Genomic DNA, 19260 nt, shown 5'->3' with positions numbered 1-19260 from the left:
AGAAGCTTGCCACCCATAATAAACAGTGACAGGAACAAACAAGTAATTTATTGATGTACAGTGCAGTAAATGTTCCATATGGAGAAGTATGAGCTCCTATGCAATCACATAAGGACACATTGAAACATAAACAAGTAATCTTGGGAAGCACATGACTTTTAATTTAAGATAGAAAATATAAAGGTTAATATAAATTCGAATGAATATAAGGGAAATGAGCCATCTGTCTGTACTTTGTAATTCGTCTCTGCTCTAAAACAAAGAAAATGTAATTATATGCACTAGAAATATGACCAAATGATATCTGCCTATTTCATAGTTCATATAATATTTAATATTAATTACAAAGTTTACACGGATTTTTAAAGATCCTGTAGAAGGCATTTTTTACCTCTTTGTTCCTTAAGCTGTATATGAAGGGGTTAAGCATAGGGATGACTAAAGTGTAAAACACAGAAGTAATTTTGTCAGTGCTAAAAGGATGAGCAGATTCAGGCTGCACGTACATAAATAGTAGAGACCCATAGAACACAATCACCACTGTCAGATGAGAACCACACGTGGAGAAAGCTTTTTTTCTGCCCTCAGCAGAATGCATTCGAAATATGGTTATCAGAATCCACATATAGGACACCAGGACCACCAGGAGGGAAGACATCAAATTAAATGATGCAAACACTATGATCATCAATTCTATTTGCCGTGCATTTGAGCAGAGCAAAGGTATTAAGGGAACATTATCACAGAAGAAATCACTGACAACATTAGAACCGCAGAAAGTTGATGTAAAAGTCTTACTGGTGAGCAACAGAGACTGAAATGTGCAGAAGAGGTATGGAATGGCTGTGAGCGCATGGCAAAGTTTCTGGGTCATGATAACATTGTAGAGCAGAGGGTTACAGATGGCCACATAGCGGTCATAACCCATGGCCGCCAGGATGTAGAGTTCAGTGACAATGAATAAAATGTAGAAAGCCATCTGTATGGCACATTCATAATAGGAAACGGTATTTTGATCCAAAACAAAATTTACTAGCATTTTGGGGTAAATAACAGTAGAATTACCAAGATCAATGAAAGCCAGGTGTCTGATAAAAAAATACATGGGTGTGTGTAGGCGGGAGTCCACCTTGGTCAGGATGATCATGCCTAGGTTGCCCACAACTGTGATCATGTAGATGATGAGGAAGACACCAAAAAGGGGGAGATGTAGTTCATGCCTCTTCGTTACTCCCATGAGAATGAATTCAGTCTGCACTGTTAGATTCTCCGGGCCCATTTAGTTCAGTTATCTCTCCTGAAAAGAAACAAAGGAATTGGTGTTAGCTTTCATGTAGTGTTATCTAAACAAATGATAATATTTGTAGAAACAGTGAAGATTTATTATTCATACTAGAAGACGGCAAGTCCCATATTAGATTTTAAGCTAAAAAAAACTATAGAAGATATTACTTCCAATATTGGAGGATCCATATGAAATCCATTATTCAATGGTATAATGTAAGTTCAGCAATGTTTGGAGCATATATATATTTATAATAAAACTATATGGTTGTTTAATATAGAGACACTAGACTTTATTGAATCTTTACAATGCCATCACTGGTTTTCTTAGTACATTTCCAATTTTCTTTAAAAAATCTTGTGGAAAATTAATGTTTTTAAAGAGACAGGCAGAGCTAATGTGAAGCCAGTAAAGAATAAGTGTCAGGGTTTCTCATTTGCACTGGTTTTGTCAAAGGTCCTGAGGGGGGCCTTAGCAATCCAGTGACATAGTGATATATCTTTGTAAACATTGGGAAATTAAGATATTTTAACTATGGTCAATGAAGTCCACTCCATATCTTTTCATTCTGTCTTCAGTTCTACTGCACCTCACATAATATAAGGCTGCATTAGAGTGTTTGCAAGCGTTTCTGGACTTTGACTAAGGGAAAATTGAAATCATAAGAATTTATTTGATATTTAGTTGGTGCATTTGTATGGAAAAGTCAAAAGCATGTATCATTAAATAATGCTGTTTGTCCTGGTGTTGGAGCGGCTTCCAAGAACACTTTTATCACTCCATATCTTTGCATGTGTGGATATTATCAATAAATATTTTTATTTATGCATTTTGTATTATTTGTGGCTTTTATCAGTTTTTCATAACTGAAACATCTTTTTCTTTTCTAATTATTCACGTGTATGATTCTGTGTGTATTCATAATTTTATTTCATTTCCTTTTTTAAAGAAAAACTCAGAATTTTATTATTTCAAAACACTATATTTGGACCCATTCCCACTAAATTCTTTGATTTATATCAATATTCAAAGATTTTTAGTATTTAAGTCTATGTGCTTTATTTCCTTTAATATAACATTGCAATGATGATACAGAATACATTGCATTTAAAAATACGTATGCAATTTATTGAACCATATACTGGAATTGTCAATTTATTTCTAGAACTGTATAATGGAGAAATTAAAAAGTATACTACTGTGATTTTCAAATACTTCAGTGATAAGTCAAGTTCCCTACATTTCACACAGTGTAACAAGGAAAATCAGTAAATTAAGGTTCCTGTATATTAATACAAATAACTAGAGCCTTCTACATTTGTTTGCCAGCCATGCCCTCTCCCAGCAAGGCTGACTTTTCTTTTTTTTACAACAGGAAAAAAAAATGGCATAGCGGCACTTATGAAAATACCACAACTTATGGAAACACCATGTACAACAGAACGAAACACTACCCATTCTGACACCATCCACAAAATCATTGCTATGCTTAAGCCCATCATTGAAGCCACTGGGTCAATCTATCTCCTTGAGGGTCTTCCTCTCTCTGACCTTCTACTTTACCAAGATTAATGTCCTTCTCCAGGGACTGCTCATTCATGATAACATATCCAAAGTTCCAGAGGCATAGTCTCACCACCATCATTTCTAAGGAGCATTCTGACTATATTTCTTCCAAGAGAGATTAGTTAGTTCTTCTTGCAGTCCTTGGTATATTCAACATTGTTCGCCAACGCCATAATTCAAAGGCATTGATTCTTCTCTGGTCTTCTGTATTCATTGTCCAGCTTTCACATTTATATGAGGAAATTAAAAATACCACGATGTGGGTCAAGTGCACTTTAGTCTTCAAAGTGACATCTTTGTTTTTAACACTTCAAACAGGTCTTTTGCAGCTGATTTGCCCCTTGCAATATGCCGTTTGATTTCTTGACTGCTGCTTCCGCGAATGTTCATTGTGTATCCAAGTAAAATGAAATCCTTGACAACTTCAAACTTTTCTTCGTCTATCATGGTGTTGGTCAAGTCATGAAGATTTTTGTCTTCTTTATGTTGAATTGTGTCTTAGTTATCCCGTGCCACTATAACATAAATACCACAAGTGGATGGTTTTAACAAAGCTGTTTATTTTCTCACAATAAAGTAGGCTAGAAGTCCAAATTCAGGGTATCAGCTTCAGGGGAAGGATTTCTCTCTCTGTAGGACTTCTCATCAATCTTCTCCCAGACTAGGCACTTTTTTGTGCAGGAATCCCAGGTCCAAAGAACATGTCCTGCTCCTGGCAGTGCTTTTTTTGGTGATATGAGGTCCCCCTGTCTCTCTGCTTGCTTCTATCTTTTATATCTCAAGAGATTGCCTCAAGACACAATCCAATCCTATAGGTTGAGTCCTGCCTCACTAACACGACTGCTGCCCATCCTTCTTTATTAACATCATAGAGACAGGATTTGCAACATATAGGAAAATCACACAATATGGGGAATCATGGCCCAGCCCAACTGATACACACATTTTTGGTGAGACATAATTCAATCCATGACAAGGTGCAATCCAATCAAGAGTATAGTCTTTGATCTTCATCAGTAAGTGTTTAAAGTTCTCTTCACTTTCTGCAAGAAAAGTGTCATCTGCACATCGCAGGTTGTTGATGAGTCTTCTTCCTATCCTGCTGCCACATTCTTCTTCATATAGTCCAGCTTGTCGGATTATTTGTTCAGCGTACCATTTGGATAAATATGGTGAAAGGGTACAACCCTGATGCCTACCTCTTTCCTGAATTTAAACCACACAGTATCCCCTTTTAGTGTTGGGATGACTGCCTCTTCATGTATGTACAGGTTCAGTATGAGCACAATTTAGTACTCTGTAATTCCCATTCTTCTCAATGTTATCCATAATTTGTTATGATGTACACACTCGAATGCCTTGCATAGTCAATAACAGTCAGGTCAACATCTTTCTGGTATTCTCTGCCTTAGTCATCTAGTGCTGCTATAACAGAAATACCACAAGTGGATGGCTTTACAAAGAGAAGTTTATTCTCTCACAGTCCAGTAGGTTACAAGTCCTAATTCAGGGTGTCACCTCCAGGGAAGGGCTTTCTTCTCTCTGTCAACTCTGGAGGAAGGTTCTCGTCATCAGTCTTCCCTTGATCTGGGAGCACCTCAGTACAGGAACCTCTCAGGTCCAAATGATGGGCTCTGCTCCCAGCAATGCTGTCTTGGTTGTATGATGTCTCCATGTCTCTCTGCTCACTTTTCTCTCTTTTATATCTCAAAAGAGATTGGCTTAAGACACTATCTAATCTTATAGACCTCATCAGTATAACTGCCAGTAATCCATCTTGTACACCATAGTGATAGGGTTTACAACACATAAGGAAATCACATCAGAAGATAAAATGGTAGACAATCATAGGAGGGAATTGTTACCTAGCCAAGTGGACAGACATTTTGGGGGCGCACAATTCAATCTATGACACTCTGTTTTCTGCCAAGATCCATTTGACATCAGCAATGATGTCCCTCATCCCCAACCTCTTCTGAACCTGGCTTGAATTTCTGGCAGAGTCCAGTCAACGTACTGCAGAAACCACTTTTGAATTATTTTCAGCAAAATTTTGCTTACATGTGATATTAAAGATGTTGTTTTATAATTTCTGTATTCTGTTAGATCACCTTTCTTGGGAATGGGCACAAATATGGATCTTTTCCAGTCAGTTGGCTAGGTTGCTGTCTTCCAAATTTCTTGGCATAGGTAAGTGAGCACCTCCAGCACTGCATCTATTTGTTAAAATATCTCAGATGGTTTTCCATCAATTCCTGGATCCTTGTTTTTTGCCAATGTCTTCAGTGTAACTTCAACCTCTTCTTTCAATACCATCTGTTCTTGGTCATGTGCTACCTCTGGAAATGGTTGAACTTCGACCAATTCTTCTTGATACAGTGACTCTATGTATTCCCTCCATCTTCTCTTAATGTTTCCTGCACCATTCAATATTTTGTCTGTAGAAACCTTCAATATTACAACTGAAGTCTTCAACTGAACTAATGCACTATAATTATCAACTTAATAGGGACGCACTGCTTCATTGTTTATTTTCTGATTGCTGTGGGACTATCAGACTCAATCCATTAGTTCTTGTCTGTGCTTTACAACTCTATTATGCAATTATGATCAAAAGTAACATTTTTGGAGTATTTTTATACACACAAGCAGGTGATAAAGAAAATGAAAACTATATGATTTACCTGTAATATGGGAGGATGGATGAATGAGTCCACAATTCACTTGTGGAAATGTCATGAGACATGCATGGTATATGCATGAGCATGCTATACTAGAATTGTTTTACTTACTGCCATGCATTATATGTGTGTGGGCACATTAATTGTGAAAAAATACAGTACTATACTGCAACCATAATATTTAAATTGCAACAGCAGTTGGAGTTCAAAACATTAGTGACGTAAAATACAGAATGGAAATATTAGAATTAATGGACTCTACAGGTTTAGCCTGTGAAATTATCAGATAAGACCTTCCAAGGGCACCCAGAAGGTTCATATTTACCATTTGGATCAGCTGCAGTCCAAAGCACTTTGCAGCAGGAGTCTATTAAGGATGATTTTTGGTCCTGTGGCTGGCTAAAATGGTCAGGAGAGTGGTATCAATCTACGGATTGCTCCCTCTTGGTGTTGATTTTGCAAACCTGATGCAGGAGATAGGGTGCAGGACAACACTAAAGATTGAGGAGCCACCTCCATCTCCCTTCTTACTAAAATAAATTGCTGTTTCTCAACTAAGTCCTAATCTTCCTTCCAAGCCCCTAATCAACAATTATTTAATAATGATAAGCCTAATCTCTTTTGAAATTGTTATCTGAAATTTGCTTATTACAGGACACGTAACAAGATTTTGTTGTAGTATGAAATACACTGGTTTGAGTAAAGTGATTCAGAACTCAGTACCTATCCTACCACTTTGAGGTCTTCAATATACTCTTAAGAATTATTCTAGATTTATTGAGTTTATCTCCTATTTACTGTCAGTTACCACTCTTTCTGAAGGTTTCTGAATTATCTTACTCCCCCTCCCCATTCTTCTTGTGTGGAGAAGAATATCCAATCATCTGTTTTTAACATCTCAATGAATATATTCAAAATACCTCCATTTGCTGGTAAGCATTTGAGCAGACAGCATACAAAAGCATGCAGACCTGGTGATATCAGGTAGGATTTATTTTGGGTTCAAGGACTTATCCATTGTTCTGTAACTTTGACAAAATACACAATGTGTTTGTCAGTGTACTCAATCAGTTTGCTATGCCCTTTTTGAAAAATCAAGTCCATTTGTAAGGAATCCGCTATGGAAAACAACCAAAAAACTTCAACCACCACCACAACGATGAAAGCAACAACAAAACCCCTTGTATGTGAATTGGAAATGCTACTCTTAAAATGATTCCCAGTTTATCAAATATTTCATGTTTCCTACTCATACTAAATATACTCAAATCTAAGAGAACATTTCTATGAAAAGAACAATTGCCATTAATCAGCTATAGCACAGAATGCATTTATACTACTCATTTTTTTAAATCTGAGATTTAGATATAACTTGGTGTCCTGTATTTTCTCTCAAAGTTCTAACACTAATAGATTCTCTTAGATGATAAATGAAGTTTTCAAATATAAAAAATCTCTCTTCCTTTGCAGTGCCCACTTGGCAATAGCAGCGCATACAAGTAATACATAATCGAGGTACATGTTTGATTAATAGGATTGAATGCCCTGAAAACAACATAAGGGCCCAGGAAACCCTGGTTAACAAAATAAATAATTACGGTTTGTGGTAAACTTGAAAGGGCTTAGCTGTGAGTAATCGTAAGACTGTCTACAGTCAGAAGCCAAGAGTCATGGCCAATTACCAGGATCCAGGTGATAATCAAAATGAAAGGCAATTGTTACCTGCTCACCTTTATTGAACCAGCAAATATCTTCTCCTAACTTATTTCTCCTCTTTGGTAGGAAGAATTTGATTTTTCTCCCTCTTTGTGATATTCCCTGAGGAAGAAGTATGTAATTCATTGATAATTTACCATGCATCTGGAAGACTTAAAAAAAAAAAAAAAAAAAAAGCCTTGGCACGCCTGCTAATTATCTAGGACACTTCACATATTCCCCCATGAGAAAAGTTAAGGTGCAACTCAAGGAAAGCAGCAAAACAACATAAGTGATCTGAATAGTGCCACAGAGACTTATGTGATGTAAAGATACTTATAAACATAGCCAACGAGTAAAGTCGCAATGGCAAAAAACAACTAGATGTAAGTTCAATTCAATAAAACTGAAACATTTGCAAAGTCATGATGGAAGCAATGACATTATTATCACTAAATAAGATTTATTTTAACTTTATTGTTCAAAGAAAATGTCTAGTAAATACTGTGATAAACACATTATTTAACCCATTCATGTAAGGTAGATATTAAACAAAACAAAACCTATTCCCGTGGAGTCAATTCTGACTCATGGTGACCCCATGTGTCACAGAGTAGAACTGCTCCATAGGATTTTCTTGGCTCTAGTCTTCACTTAAGCAGGTTGCAAGGTTTTTCTTATGCAGTGCAGCTGGTTGGGTTCGAACCACCCACCAACTTTACGTTAGTTGTCAAGCACAAACAATGAGCACAATCCAAGACTGTGAGATAGAAATTACTATACCCACATTCAGAGTACACTAAGCTCAGTTAAACTATGTAATTTGAAGTCACGCAATTAATTCTAGAGGATTTGGAATTCAAGTCAGATCTCTCCAGGTTTACATCACTGAGTGAGTGATAAATAATGTTATATTAGCCCCATTCTCCTGTCCTTGGACATGGTAGCCTGCACTGTCGGCTTTGGGCAGCAGTCCCATCTCTTGGCCTATCTGACTGGCAGCCCCACACTTCAGAAATGACGTGATAGAGACCTGACTCTTTGTAGCCCTGGAGGCAGTTTTTCACTCTTTTGAAACCTAGGAGGGGGTGTTTCTACCCTTGGAAGTAAATGTAGCCCCCTTCGAGGGTTCTGCTGATCGGCAAACTTCACAGAAATGTGCCTTCTTTTTCTTGAAGGACAACAGATGTTTGCAACCAAGTTGCTCCATCAGCCTGCTTCCTTTCTGCAGAATTCCAGGAGGCAGGCAACTTTCATTCCTTCTGTCTTGGCTCTGTCCCTTTCAGTCAAAGCTGAAGGGGTTTATGCTAGGATTGTTGATTAGACCCATCTGTCACAGGCCTAATCTCTTTAGCAAAAGATTGTGTAACTGCTTCCTAGTTGAAAGATTTCCAGGACAAGTTTCCTTAGTCTGTTCAACACAATTTTTCAAATCTTTAAGTTCTGGTTTCATTTGCACAGTTCCTTTTAAGTCTATCTCTTTCTTCCTGAATTTTAACTACAAGCGGCAAGCAGAAACCATGCTGTCCCTTTAAGACATCAAGGACACAGACTGGGAAAAATGTCTAATCTGCTTTAAAGTCTATCCAGTAAAAATTTCATTTTAGATGTTATATGCAGTTATACAATCTCAATTTCCTTCTTTATTATAGTTTTTTTTGTTCTTTTTTATGCTTAAGCTTACCTTTAAATCTTTGCAAATGTTTATAATTATTTAAAGTTCTTGTCTGCTAATTTCATCAAGTGGGTAATTCCGGGATACACTAGTGATGACTGATTTTTCTCACAGTTATGGTTAATATCTTCCTGCTTTTTAACTTACCAAGAAATACTTCTTTGGATGCTGTACACTGTGAACATGGCACTGTAAGTCCATGGACATTTTGGCCTTTCTTTAGCCAGCATTGTGTTTTGGCCACCAGTTTAAATACTTGCAAATTAGCTTAATCCTTTTGAGGTTTAATTTTGAGATTTGTTAGAGTGGAGTTTAGTGGAGCCTTTTCGTAAGGGCCGGTTGAGCTCTTTTACTTCTGCTGTCTCTTGCGTTCAATGATTTTACTCACTGTGGCATGGCAGGTTTTTAACATATCCTAAGTTGTTGTGAGCTCTACTAGGCTTCCATTGTACATGCTCCTGGCTCTTTCACTTTCCTGGTAGTTGTTTATGCCCTGACCTTAGAAATTCTCGGCTAGTGTGTGTTGTTTAGGGTTCATACAAAGTCTGTAATTGGCCAGAGATATATTTTTTGTACCTTCACTGCCTACGTTTCTTAGTCGGTTACCCAGCTTCATATATTCCAAACATCTTCACCTTTCCAGACTCTGGATTTGTGTCCTTATGTCAACAAAATTAAAAACTCTCCTTGTGCCCACCTCCCTCACCAACCCTGACGTGTGGGAACAGCAAATGCCTCCCTTCTCTCACAGATCATGGTTCTGTGGCTGCCAGCTGTCAAAAATCTATTACTATTATTGCATATATTTTCTCCAAACTTCCACTTGCTTTCCACAGTGGAATCATAAAAGCCCTGGTTAAAACTCAATATTCTGTTACAGAGATTGCCAAATACCCTCAGGAAATCATACAACTGATTTTCCCGTATCAGTTTAATTTTAGCATTCTTCTCCTTTTTCCCCATGGTGAATATATATTTGTTTTCCTGTGATTTAAACAATCAGTTTTGAAATGTTTCTTATTTTTAGAGCGGCATCTGTAGAGATTCTTATAAACATGCTTTTTTTTTTTTTTGGTTGGGAGGCTTATATTTTCTTCAATCTTTTAAAAAATGGATGCCCCAACACTTTTGACAATTCTTCTTCTCTAATGTCTAAAATAATGCCAAGAGCATATCCTCCTTCAGTAAAATTAGTTCAAGAAAAAAAAAAAAGATAAGAGAAAGTAAAGAAAGGAAATAATAGTTTCCTCAGCTTTTTCTTCTGTGCTTTTGTTTCTTTGACTGTAATACTTTATCCCAGGCAGCAAATGTCTGTTCATTTGTCTGTCTTATTTATTTATTTTTTTGTGGAATGTCCCAGTTTAGCTGTTTTTTGCCTGAAAGAGTCTCCAGTTAGGGGGGAAAAAAAAGTCAAAGGACTTATGTCATTGCTTAAGAAATCCACAGATAAGTCCAAACAGATAAACACAGTTCCTGTGAACAGGGTCCTTCCTGTTCCATCTGGAACCAGGTGCTCACACTTGTAAGGTAGGCTGATGTCTTCGAGACCACCTACCACTGCACCAAAGAGGAAGAAGTAATAAGGCAAAGTAAAAACACCGCAAAGCTCTCCTACTCTGTTTAGCTGTCTTTTTCTTGATTCAGCTTCATCTGGCTTTGATAAACTTTGGATTACTTTTTAGAGTTCTGACAAGTTTTATTGGGGCTGTTTTTTTATTTTTATTTTTTAGTGTTTCTGTGGAGGAACATGCCTTTGTAGCTTTGGACTTCACCATTTTCACTAGCGTCCCTTTATTCATACTAATTCTAAGAACAAAAAAAATGAGACTATAGATAAAAAAAGGGAATTAATAAAGTGAGTTTAAAAACACTCTGACTTCTGTTCTATGGCTTTATTGAGCATTTTCATTCTTCAAATTAACATATTTAATTGGCCAACCTACTTAACACAGGTCATTCTTTATTTCAATAAAAATGAATGGCTAATCAAATAATTTCTTGAATTCTGTAAATTTGTTGGATATTTATGAGACTAGAAAGAGAGTCGTTGCATTGCCTCTCCACAGCTCTGGCTTCTTTTTTCCACTCTGAGAATTAATTAAATTCCTTTCTTTTCCCCACACAGAGTACTTTCAGTTTTTTAGCCTAAGCCTTACTAGTCATCAACCACTGTATTGAAGGACTTATATCATGCACCGAACATCTGTTATCTTTTTTTTTCTTTTCTGTAACTTATTTTTTATTTTTTTATTAACTTTTATTGAGCTTCGAGTGAACGTTTACAAATCAAGTCAGTCTGTCACATATAAGTTTATATACACCTTACTCCGTACTCCCACTTGCTCTCCCCCTAATGAGTCAGCCCTTCCAGTCTCTCCTTTCATGACAATTTTGCCAGCTTCCAACTCTCTCTACCCTCCCATCCCCCCTCCAGACAGGAGATGCAACACAGTCTCAAGTGTCCACCTGATATAATTAGCTCACTCTTCATCAGCATCTCTCTCCTACCCACTGTCCAGACCATTTCATGAATGATGAGTTGTCTTTGGGGATGGTTCCTGTCCTGTGCCAACAGAAGGTTTGGGGACCATGACTGCCGGGATTCCTCTAGTCACAGTCAGACCATTAAGTATGGTCTTTTTGTGAGAATTTGGGGTCTGCATCCCACTGATCTCCTGCTCCCTCAGGGGTTCTCTATTGTGCTCCCTGTCAGGGCAGTCATCGATTGTGGCTGGGCACCAACTAGTTCTTCTGGTCTCAGGATGATGTAGGTCTCTGGTTCATGTGGCCTTTTCTGTCTCTTGGGCTCTTAGTTGTCGTGTGACCTTGGTGTTCTTCATTCTCCTTTGATCCAGGTGGGTTGAGACCAATTGATGCATCTTAGATGGCTGCTTGTTAGCATTTAAGACCCCAGATGCCACATTTCAAAGTGGGATGCAGGATGTTTTCATAATAGAATTATTTTGCCAATTGAATTAGAAGTCCCTTTAAACCATGGTTCCCAAACCCCTGCCCTTGCTCCGCTGACCTTTGAAGCCTTCATTTTATCCCGGAAACTTCTTTGCTTTTGGTCCATTCCAGTTGAGCTGACCTTCCATGTATTGAGTGTTGTCTTTCCCTTCACCTAAAGCAGTTCTTATGTACTAATTAATCAGTAAAAAACCCTCTCCCACCCTCCCTCCCTCCCCTGCTCGTAACCACAAAAGTATGTGTTCTTCTCAGTTTTTACTATTTCTCAAGATCTTATAAGAGTGGTCTTATACAATATTTGTCCTTTTGCCTCTGACTCATTTCGCTCAGCATAATGCCTTCCAGGTTACTCCATGTTATGAAATGTTTCACAGATTCGTCACTGTTCTTTATGGATGCGTAGTATTCCATTGTGTGAATATACCACAATTTATTTACCCATTCATCCGTTGATGGACACCTTGGTTGCTTCCAGCTTTTTGCTATTGTAAACAGAGCTGCAATAAACATGGGTGTGCATATATCTGTTTGTGTGAAGGCTCTTGTTTCTCTAGGGTATATTCCGAGGAGTGGGATTTCTGGGTTGTATGGTAGTTCTATTTTTAACTTTTTAAGATAACGCCAGATAGATTTCCAAAGTGGTTGTACCATTTGACATTCCCACCAGCAGTGTATAAGAGTTCCAATCTCTCCGCAGCCTCTCCAACATTTATTATTTTGTGTTTTTTGGATTAATGCCAGCCTTGTTGGAGTGAGATGGAATCTCACCGTAGTTTTAAATTGCATTTCTCTAATGGCTAATAATCGAGAGCATTTTCTCATGTATCTGTTAGCTGCCTGAATATCTTCTTTAGTGAAGTGTGTGTTCAGATACTTTGCCACTTCTTGATTGGGTTGTTTGTCTTTTTGTGGTTGAGTTTAGACAGAATCATATAGATTTTAGAGATCAGGCGCTGGTCGGAGATGTCATAGCTGAAAATTCTTTCCCAGTCTGTAGGTGATCTTTTTACTCTTTTGGTGAAGTCTTTAGATGAGCATAGGTGTTTGATTTTTAGGAGCTCCCAGTTATCTGGTTTCTCTTCATCATTTTTGGTAATGTTTTGTATTCTGTTTATGCCTTGTATTAGGGCTCCTAGGGTTGTCCCCATTTTTTCTTCCATGATCTTTATTGTTTTAGTCTTTATGTTTAGGTCTTTGATCCACTTGGAGTTAGTTTTTGTGCTTGGTATGAGGTATGGGTCCTGTTTCATTTTTTTTGCAAATGGATATCCAATTATGCCAGCACCATTTGTTAAAAAAGACTATCTTTTCCCCAATTAACTGACACTGGGCCTTTGTCAAATATCAGCTGCTCATATGTGGATGGATTTATATCCGGGTTCTCAATTCTGTTCCACTGGTCTACGTGCCTGTTGTTGTACCAGTACCAGGCTGTTTTGAGTACTGTGGCTGTATAATACGTTCTGATATCAGGTAGAGTGAGGCCTCCCACTTTCTTCTTCTTTTTCGGTAAAGTTTTGCTTATCCGAGGCTTCTTTCCCTTCCATAGGAAGTTGATGATTTGTTTCTCTATCCCCTTAAAAAATGACATTGGAATTTGGATCGGAAGTGCATTATATGTATAGATGGCTTTTGGTAGAATAGACATTTTTACTATGTTAAGTCTTCCTATCCATGAGCAAGGTATGTTTTTCCACTTAAGTATGTCCTTTTGAATTTCTTGTAGTAGAGCTTTGTAGTTTTCTTTGTATAGGTCTTTTACATCCTTGGTAAGATTTATTCCTAAGTATTTTATCTTCTTGGGGGCTACTGTGAATGGTATTGATTTGGTTATTTCCTCTTCGGTGTTCTTTTTGTTGATGTAGAGGCATCCAAGTGATTTTTGTATGTTTATCTTATAACCTGAGACTCTGCCAAACTCTTCTATTAGTTTCAGTAGGTTTCTGGAGGATTCCGTGGGGTTTTCTGTGTATAAGATCATGTCATCTGCAAATAGTGATAACTTTACTTCCTCCTTGCCTATCCGGATGCCCTTTATTTCTTTGTCTAGCCTAATTTTTTTTTTTTTTTTAATTGCCCTGGCTAGGACTTCTAACACGATGTTGAATAACAGCAGTGATAAAGGGCATCCTTGTCTGGTTCCCGTTCTCAAGCGAAATGCTTTTAGGTTCTCTCCATTTAGAGTGATGCTGGCTGTTGCATAGATGCCCTTTATTATGTTGAGGAATTTTACTTCAATTCCTATTTTGGTAAGAGTTTTTATCATAAAAGGGTGTTGGACTTTGTCAAATGCCTTTTCTGCATCAATTGATAAGATCATGTGGTTTTTGTCTTTTGTTTTATTTATGTGATGGATTACATTAATGGTTTTTCTGATATTAAACCAGCCTTGCATACCTAGTATAAATCCCACTTGATAGTGGTGAATTATTTTTTTTTGATATGTTGTTGAATTCTATTGGCTAGAATTTTGTAGAGGATTTTTGCATCTATGTTCATGAGGGATATAGGTCTGTAATTTTCTTTTTTTGTGATGTCTTTACCTGGTTTTGGTATCAGGGAGATGGTAGCTTCATAGAATGAATTGGGTAGTATTCCGTCATTTTCTATGCTTTGAAATACCTTTAGTAGTAGCGGTGTTAACTCCTCTCTGAAAGTTTGGTAGAACTCTGCAGTGAAGCCGTCCGGACCAGGGCTTTTTTTTGTTGGGAGTTTTTTGATTACCGTTTTAATCTCTTTTTTTGTTATGGGTCTATTTAGTTGTTCTAATTCTGAATGTGTTAGTTTATGTAGGTAGTGTTTTTCCAAGAATTCATCCATTTCTTCTAGGTTTGCAAATTTGTTAGAGTAGAATTTTTTTAATAATCTGATATGATTCTTTAAATTTCAGTTGGGTCTGTTGTGATGTGGCCCTTCTCGTTTCTTATTCGGGTTATTTGTTTCCTTTCCTGTATTTCTTTAGTCAGTCTGGCCAATGGTTTATCAATTTTGTTAATTTTTTCAAGGAACCAGCTTTTGGATTTGTTAATTCTTTCAATTGTTTTTCTATTCTCTCATTCATTTAGTTCAGCTCTAATTTTTATTATTTGTTTTCTTCTGGTGCCTGATGGATTCTTTTGTTGCTCACTTTCTATTTGTTCAAGTTGTAGGGACAGTTCTCTGATTTGGGCTCTTTCTTCTTTTTGTATGTGTGCATTTATCGATATAAATTGGCCTCTGAGCACTACTTTTGCTGTGTCCCAGAGGTTTTGATAGGAAGTATTTTCATTCTCGTTGCTTTCTATGAATTTCCTTATTCCCTCCTTGATGTCTTCTATAACCCAGTCTTTTTTCAGGAGGGTATTGTTCAGTTTCCAAATATTTGATTTCTTTTCCCTAGTTTTTCTGTTATTGATTTCTAGTTTTATTGCCTTGTGGTCTGAGAAGATGCTTTGTAATATTTCGAGGTTTTGGACTCTGCAAAGGTTTGTTTTACGACCTAATATGTGGTCTATTCTAGAGAATGTTCCATGTGCCCTTGAAAAAAAAGTATACTTTGCAGCAGTTGGGTGGAGAGTTCTATATAAGTCAATGAGGTCAAGTTGATTGATTGTCGTAATTAGGTCTTCCGTGTCTCTATTGAGCTTCTTACTGGATGTCCTGTCCTTCTCCGAAAGTGGTGTGTTGAAGTCTCCTACTATAAATGTGGAGGTGTCTATCTCACTTTTCAGTTCTGTTAAAATTTGATTTATGTATATTTCAGCCCTGTCATTGGGTGCATAAATATTTAATATGGTTATGTCTTCCTGATCAATTGTCCCTTTTATCATTATGTAACGTCCTTCTTTATCCTTTGTGGTGGATTTAAGTCTAAAGTCTATTTTGTCAGAAATTAATATTGCTACTCCTCTTCTTTTTTGCTTATTGTTTGCTTGATATATTTTTTCCATCCTTTGAGTTTTAGTTTGTTTGTGTCTCTAAGTCTAAGGTGTGTCTCTTGTAGGCAGCATATAGACGGATCATGTTTCTTTATCCTGTCCGAGACTCTCTGTCTCTTTATCGGTGCATTAAGTCAATTTACATTCAGGGTAATTATAGATACATAAGTTTTTAATGTTGTCATTTTGATGCCTTTTCATGTGTGTTGTTGGCAATTTCATTTTTCCACATACTTTTTTGTGCTGAGTCATTTTTCTTAGTAAATTGTGAGATCCTCATTTTCATAGTGTTTGACTTTATGTTAGTTGAGTCGTTACGTTTTTCTTGGCTTTTATCTTGAGTTATGGAGTTGTTATACCTTTTCGTGGTTACCTTATTATTTACCCCTATTTTTCTAAGTAAAAACCTAACTTGTATTGTTCTATATCGCCTTGTATCACTCTTCATCTGGCATTTCAGTGCCTCCTGTATTGAGTCCCTCTTTTTGATTATTGTTATCTTTTACCTATTGACTTCCATGATTCCCTGTTATGTGTATTATTTTATTTATTTATTTTAATTAATCTTAATTTGTTTGTTTTTGTGATTTCCCTATTTGAGTTGATATCAGGATGTTCTGTTCTTTGACCTTGTTTTGTGCTGGTATCTGATATTATTGGTTTTCTGACCAAACAATTTCCTTTAGTATTTCTTGTAGCTTTGGTTTGGTTTTTGCAAATTCTCTAAACTTGTGTTTATCTGTAAATATCTTAATTTCACCTTCATATTTTAGAGAGAGTTTCGCTGGATATATGATCCTTGGCTGGCAGTTTTTCTCCTTCAGTGCTCTGTATATGTCGTCCCATTCCCTTCTTGCCTGCATGGTTTCTGCTGAGTAGTCTGAACTTATTAATTCTCCCTTGAAGGAGACCTTTCTTTTCTCCCTGGCTGCTTTTAAAATTTTCTGTTTATCTTTGGTTTTGACGAGTTTGGTGATAATATGTCTTGTTGTTTTTCTTTTTGTATCAATCTTAAATGGGGTTTGATGAGCATCTTGGATAGATATCCTTTCGTCTTTCATGATGTCAGGGAAGTTTTGTGTCAGGAGTTCTTCAACTATTTTCTATGTGTTTTCTTTCCTCCCTCCCTGTTCTGGGACTCCAATCACTTGCAAGATATCCTTCTTGATAGAGTCCCACATGATTCTTAGGGTTTCTTCATTTTTTTTAATTCTTTTATCTGATTTTTTTCACCTCTGTTGGTGTTGATTCCCTGGTCCTCCAGATGTCTCAGTCTGTATTCTAATTGCTCGAGTCTGCTCCTCTGACTTCCTATTGCGTTGTCTAATTCTGTAATTTTATTGTTAATCTTTTGGATTTCTACATGCTGTCTCTCTATGGATTCTTGCAACTTATTAATTTTTCCACTATGTTCTTGAATAATCTTTTTGAGTTCTCCAACAGTTTTATCAGTGTGTTCCTTGGCTTTTTCTGCAGTTTGCCTTATTTTGTTTGTGATGTCTTGAAGCATTCTGTAAATTAGTTTTTTATATTCTGTATCTGATAATTCCAGGATTGTATCTTCATTTGGGAAAGATTTTGATTCTTTTGTTTGGGGGGTTGGAGAAGCTGTCATGGTCTGCTTCTTTATGTTGTTTGATATGGAGTGCTGTCTCCGAGCCATCACTGGAAAACTAGTTTTTCCAGAAAATCTGCTAAAAAAAAATGCAGTCAGATCCCTATCAGAATTCACCCTCTGGCTCAGGCTATCCGCGGGGCGGGTCGCCTTTATGTGCTGGATGTGTGGAGATTGCCCCCGGGGGGTCTGCTGCTGAAGTCACGGTCAGATCCTCCGCTGTCAGCCCCACACCCAACACCCAAGGTTAAGGCTCCCCTACTGGGACGGTGCACTCCCGACTCCAAAATCTGTCGCTGCCTCCCGGGGACTCCCCGTCCGGCCAGCCGCGTCACCGCGCCTCCCCCGCGAATCAGCTGGGCCCCTCCCAGGGTTGGCTCAGGAGAGTGGAGCAGCTCCCCGGGCCTGCGCCTCGACTGCGTGTCCCAACTGGGACGCTGCTCTCCCCACTGCAAGACCAGTCACTGCCTCCCGGGGTCTTCTCCCACCGGCTGCGCCACCACCCCGCCCTCACGAACCGGCTGGGCCCCCTCCAGGAATGAGTTTGGGGGCTAGGGCTGGGCCCCTTGTTTGTACCGTCTGCCCCCCTGGGCTCTGCCCCAAATCGGGCGCCGAAGGTCACCTGACTGGTACGCTGGCTCCAGGCTCTGAAAACAATCTCTGCCTCCCCGTATTTGTTCGTTCTCCATCTCTAAATCTGTGTTTGTTGTTCAGAGTTCGTAGATTGTTATGTATGTGATCGATTCACTTGTTTTTCTGAGTCTTTGTAGCAAGAGGGATCCGCAGTAGCGTCCACCTAGTCCGCCATCTTGGCCCCGCCTCCTCTATTATCCTTTTTTTTTTTTACTTTCCTCTCTTTTTTTTTCATTTTTTTTTATTAACTTTTATTAAGCTTCAAGTAAACGTTTACAAATCCAGTCAGTCTGTCACATATAAGTTTACATACATCTCACTCCCTACTCCCAGTTGGTATCCACCTCTTGAGTCAGCCCTTTCAGTCTCTCCTTTCGTGAAAGTTTTGCCAGCTTCCCTCTCTCTCTATCCTCCCATCCCCACTCCAGAAAAGAGTTGCCAACATAATCTCAAGTGTCCACCTGATATAATTAGCTCACTCTTCATCAGCATCTCTCTCCCACCCGCTGACCAGTCCCTTTCATGTCTGATGAGTTGTCTTCTGGAATGGTTCCTGTCCTGTGCCAACAGAAGGTCTGGGGACCATGGCCGCCGGGATTCCTCTAGTCTCAGTCAGACCATTAAGTTTGGTCTTTTTAAGAGAATTTGGGGTCTGTATCCCACTGATCTCCTGCTCCCTCAGGGGTCCTCTGTTGTGCTCCCTGTCAGGGCAGTCATCGATTGTGGCCGGGCACCAACTAGTTCTTCTGGTCTCAGGATGATGTAGGTCTCTGGTTCATGTGGCCCTTTCTGTCTCTTGGGCTCTTAGTTGTCGTGTGGCCTTGGTGTTCTTCATTTTTCTTTGCTCCAGGTGGGTTGAGACCAATTGATGCATCTTAGATGGCCGCTTGTTAGCATTTAAGACCCCAGACGCCACATTTCAAAGTGGGATGCAGAATGATTTCATAAAAGAATTATATTGCCAATTGACTTAGAAGTCCCGGCAAACCATGTTCCCCAGACCCCCGCCCCTGGTCCGCTGACCTTTGAAGCATTCATTTTATCCCGGAAACTTCTTTGCTTTTGGTCCAGTCCAATTGAGCTGACCTTCCATGTATTGAGTGTTGTCTTTCCCTTCACCTAAAGCAGTTTTTATCTACTGATTAATCAATAAAAAACCCTCTCCCACCCTCCCTCCCTCTCCCCCTCGTAACCACAAAAGTATGTGTTCTTCTCAGGTTTAC

The 19260-nt window shown here is 38.3% G+C and overlaps 1 protein-coding gene across 1 annotated transcript; it reads right to left on the bottom strand.

Annotated features, from left to right (window-relative positions):
• Positions 1-337: 337 nt before the first annotated feature.
• On the bottom strand, positions 338-1279 carry LOC126063758 (olfactory receptor 8K5-like). Its single transcript, XM_049862147.1, has one exon. It carries the CDS (start codon positions 1277-1279, stop codon positions 338-340), a length of 942 nt encoding a protein of 313 aa, XP_049718104.1.
• Between the last annotated feature and the right edge of the window lie 17981 nt (positions 1280-19260).

Source organism: Elephas maximus, chromosome 20 (assembly GCF_024166365.1).
Source record: "Elephas maximus indicus isolate mEleMax1 chromosome 20, mEleMax1 primary haplotype, whole genome shotgun sequence".
Classification (NCBI taxonomy): Eukaryota; Metazoa; Chordata; class Mammalia; order Proboscidea; family Elephantidae; genus Elephas; species Elephas maximus.
This window is presented reverse-complemented; position numbering and strand designations above follow the sequence as displayed.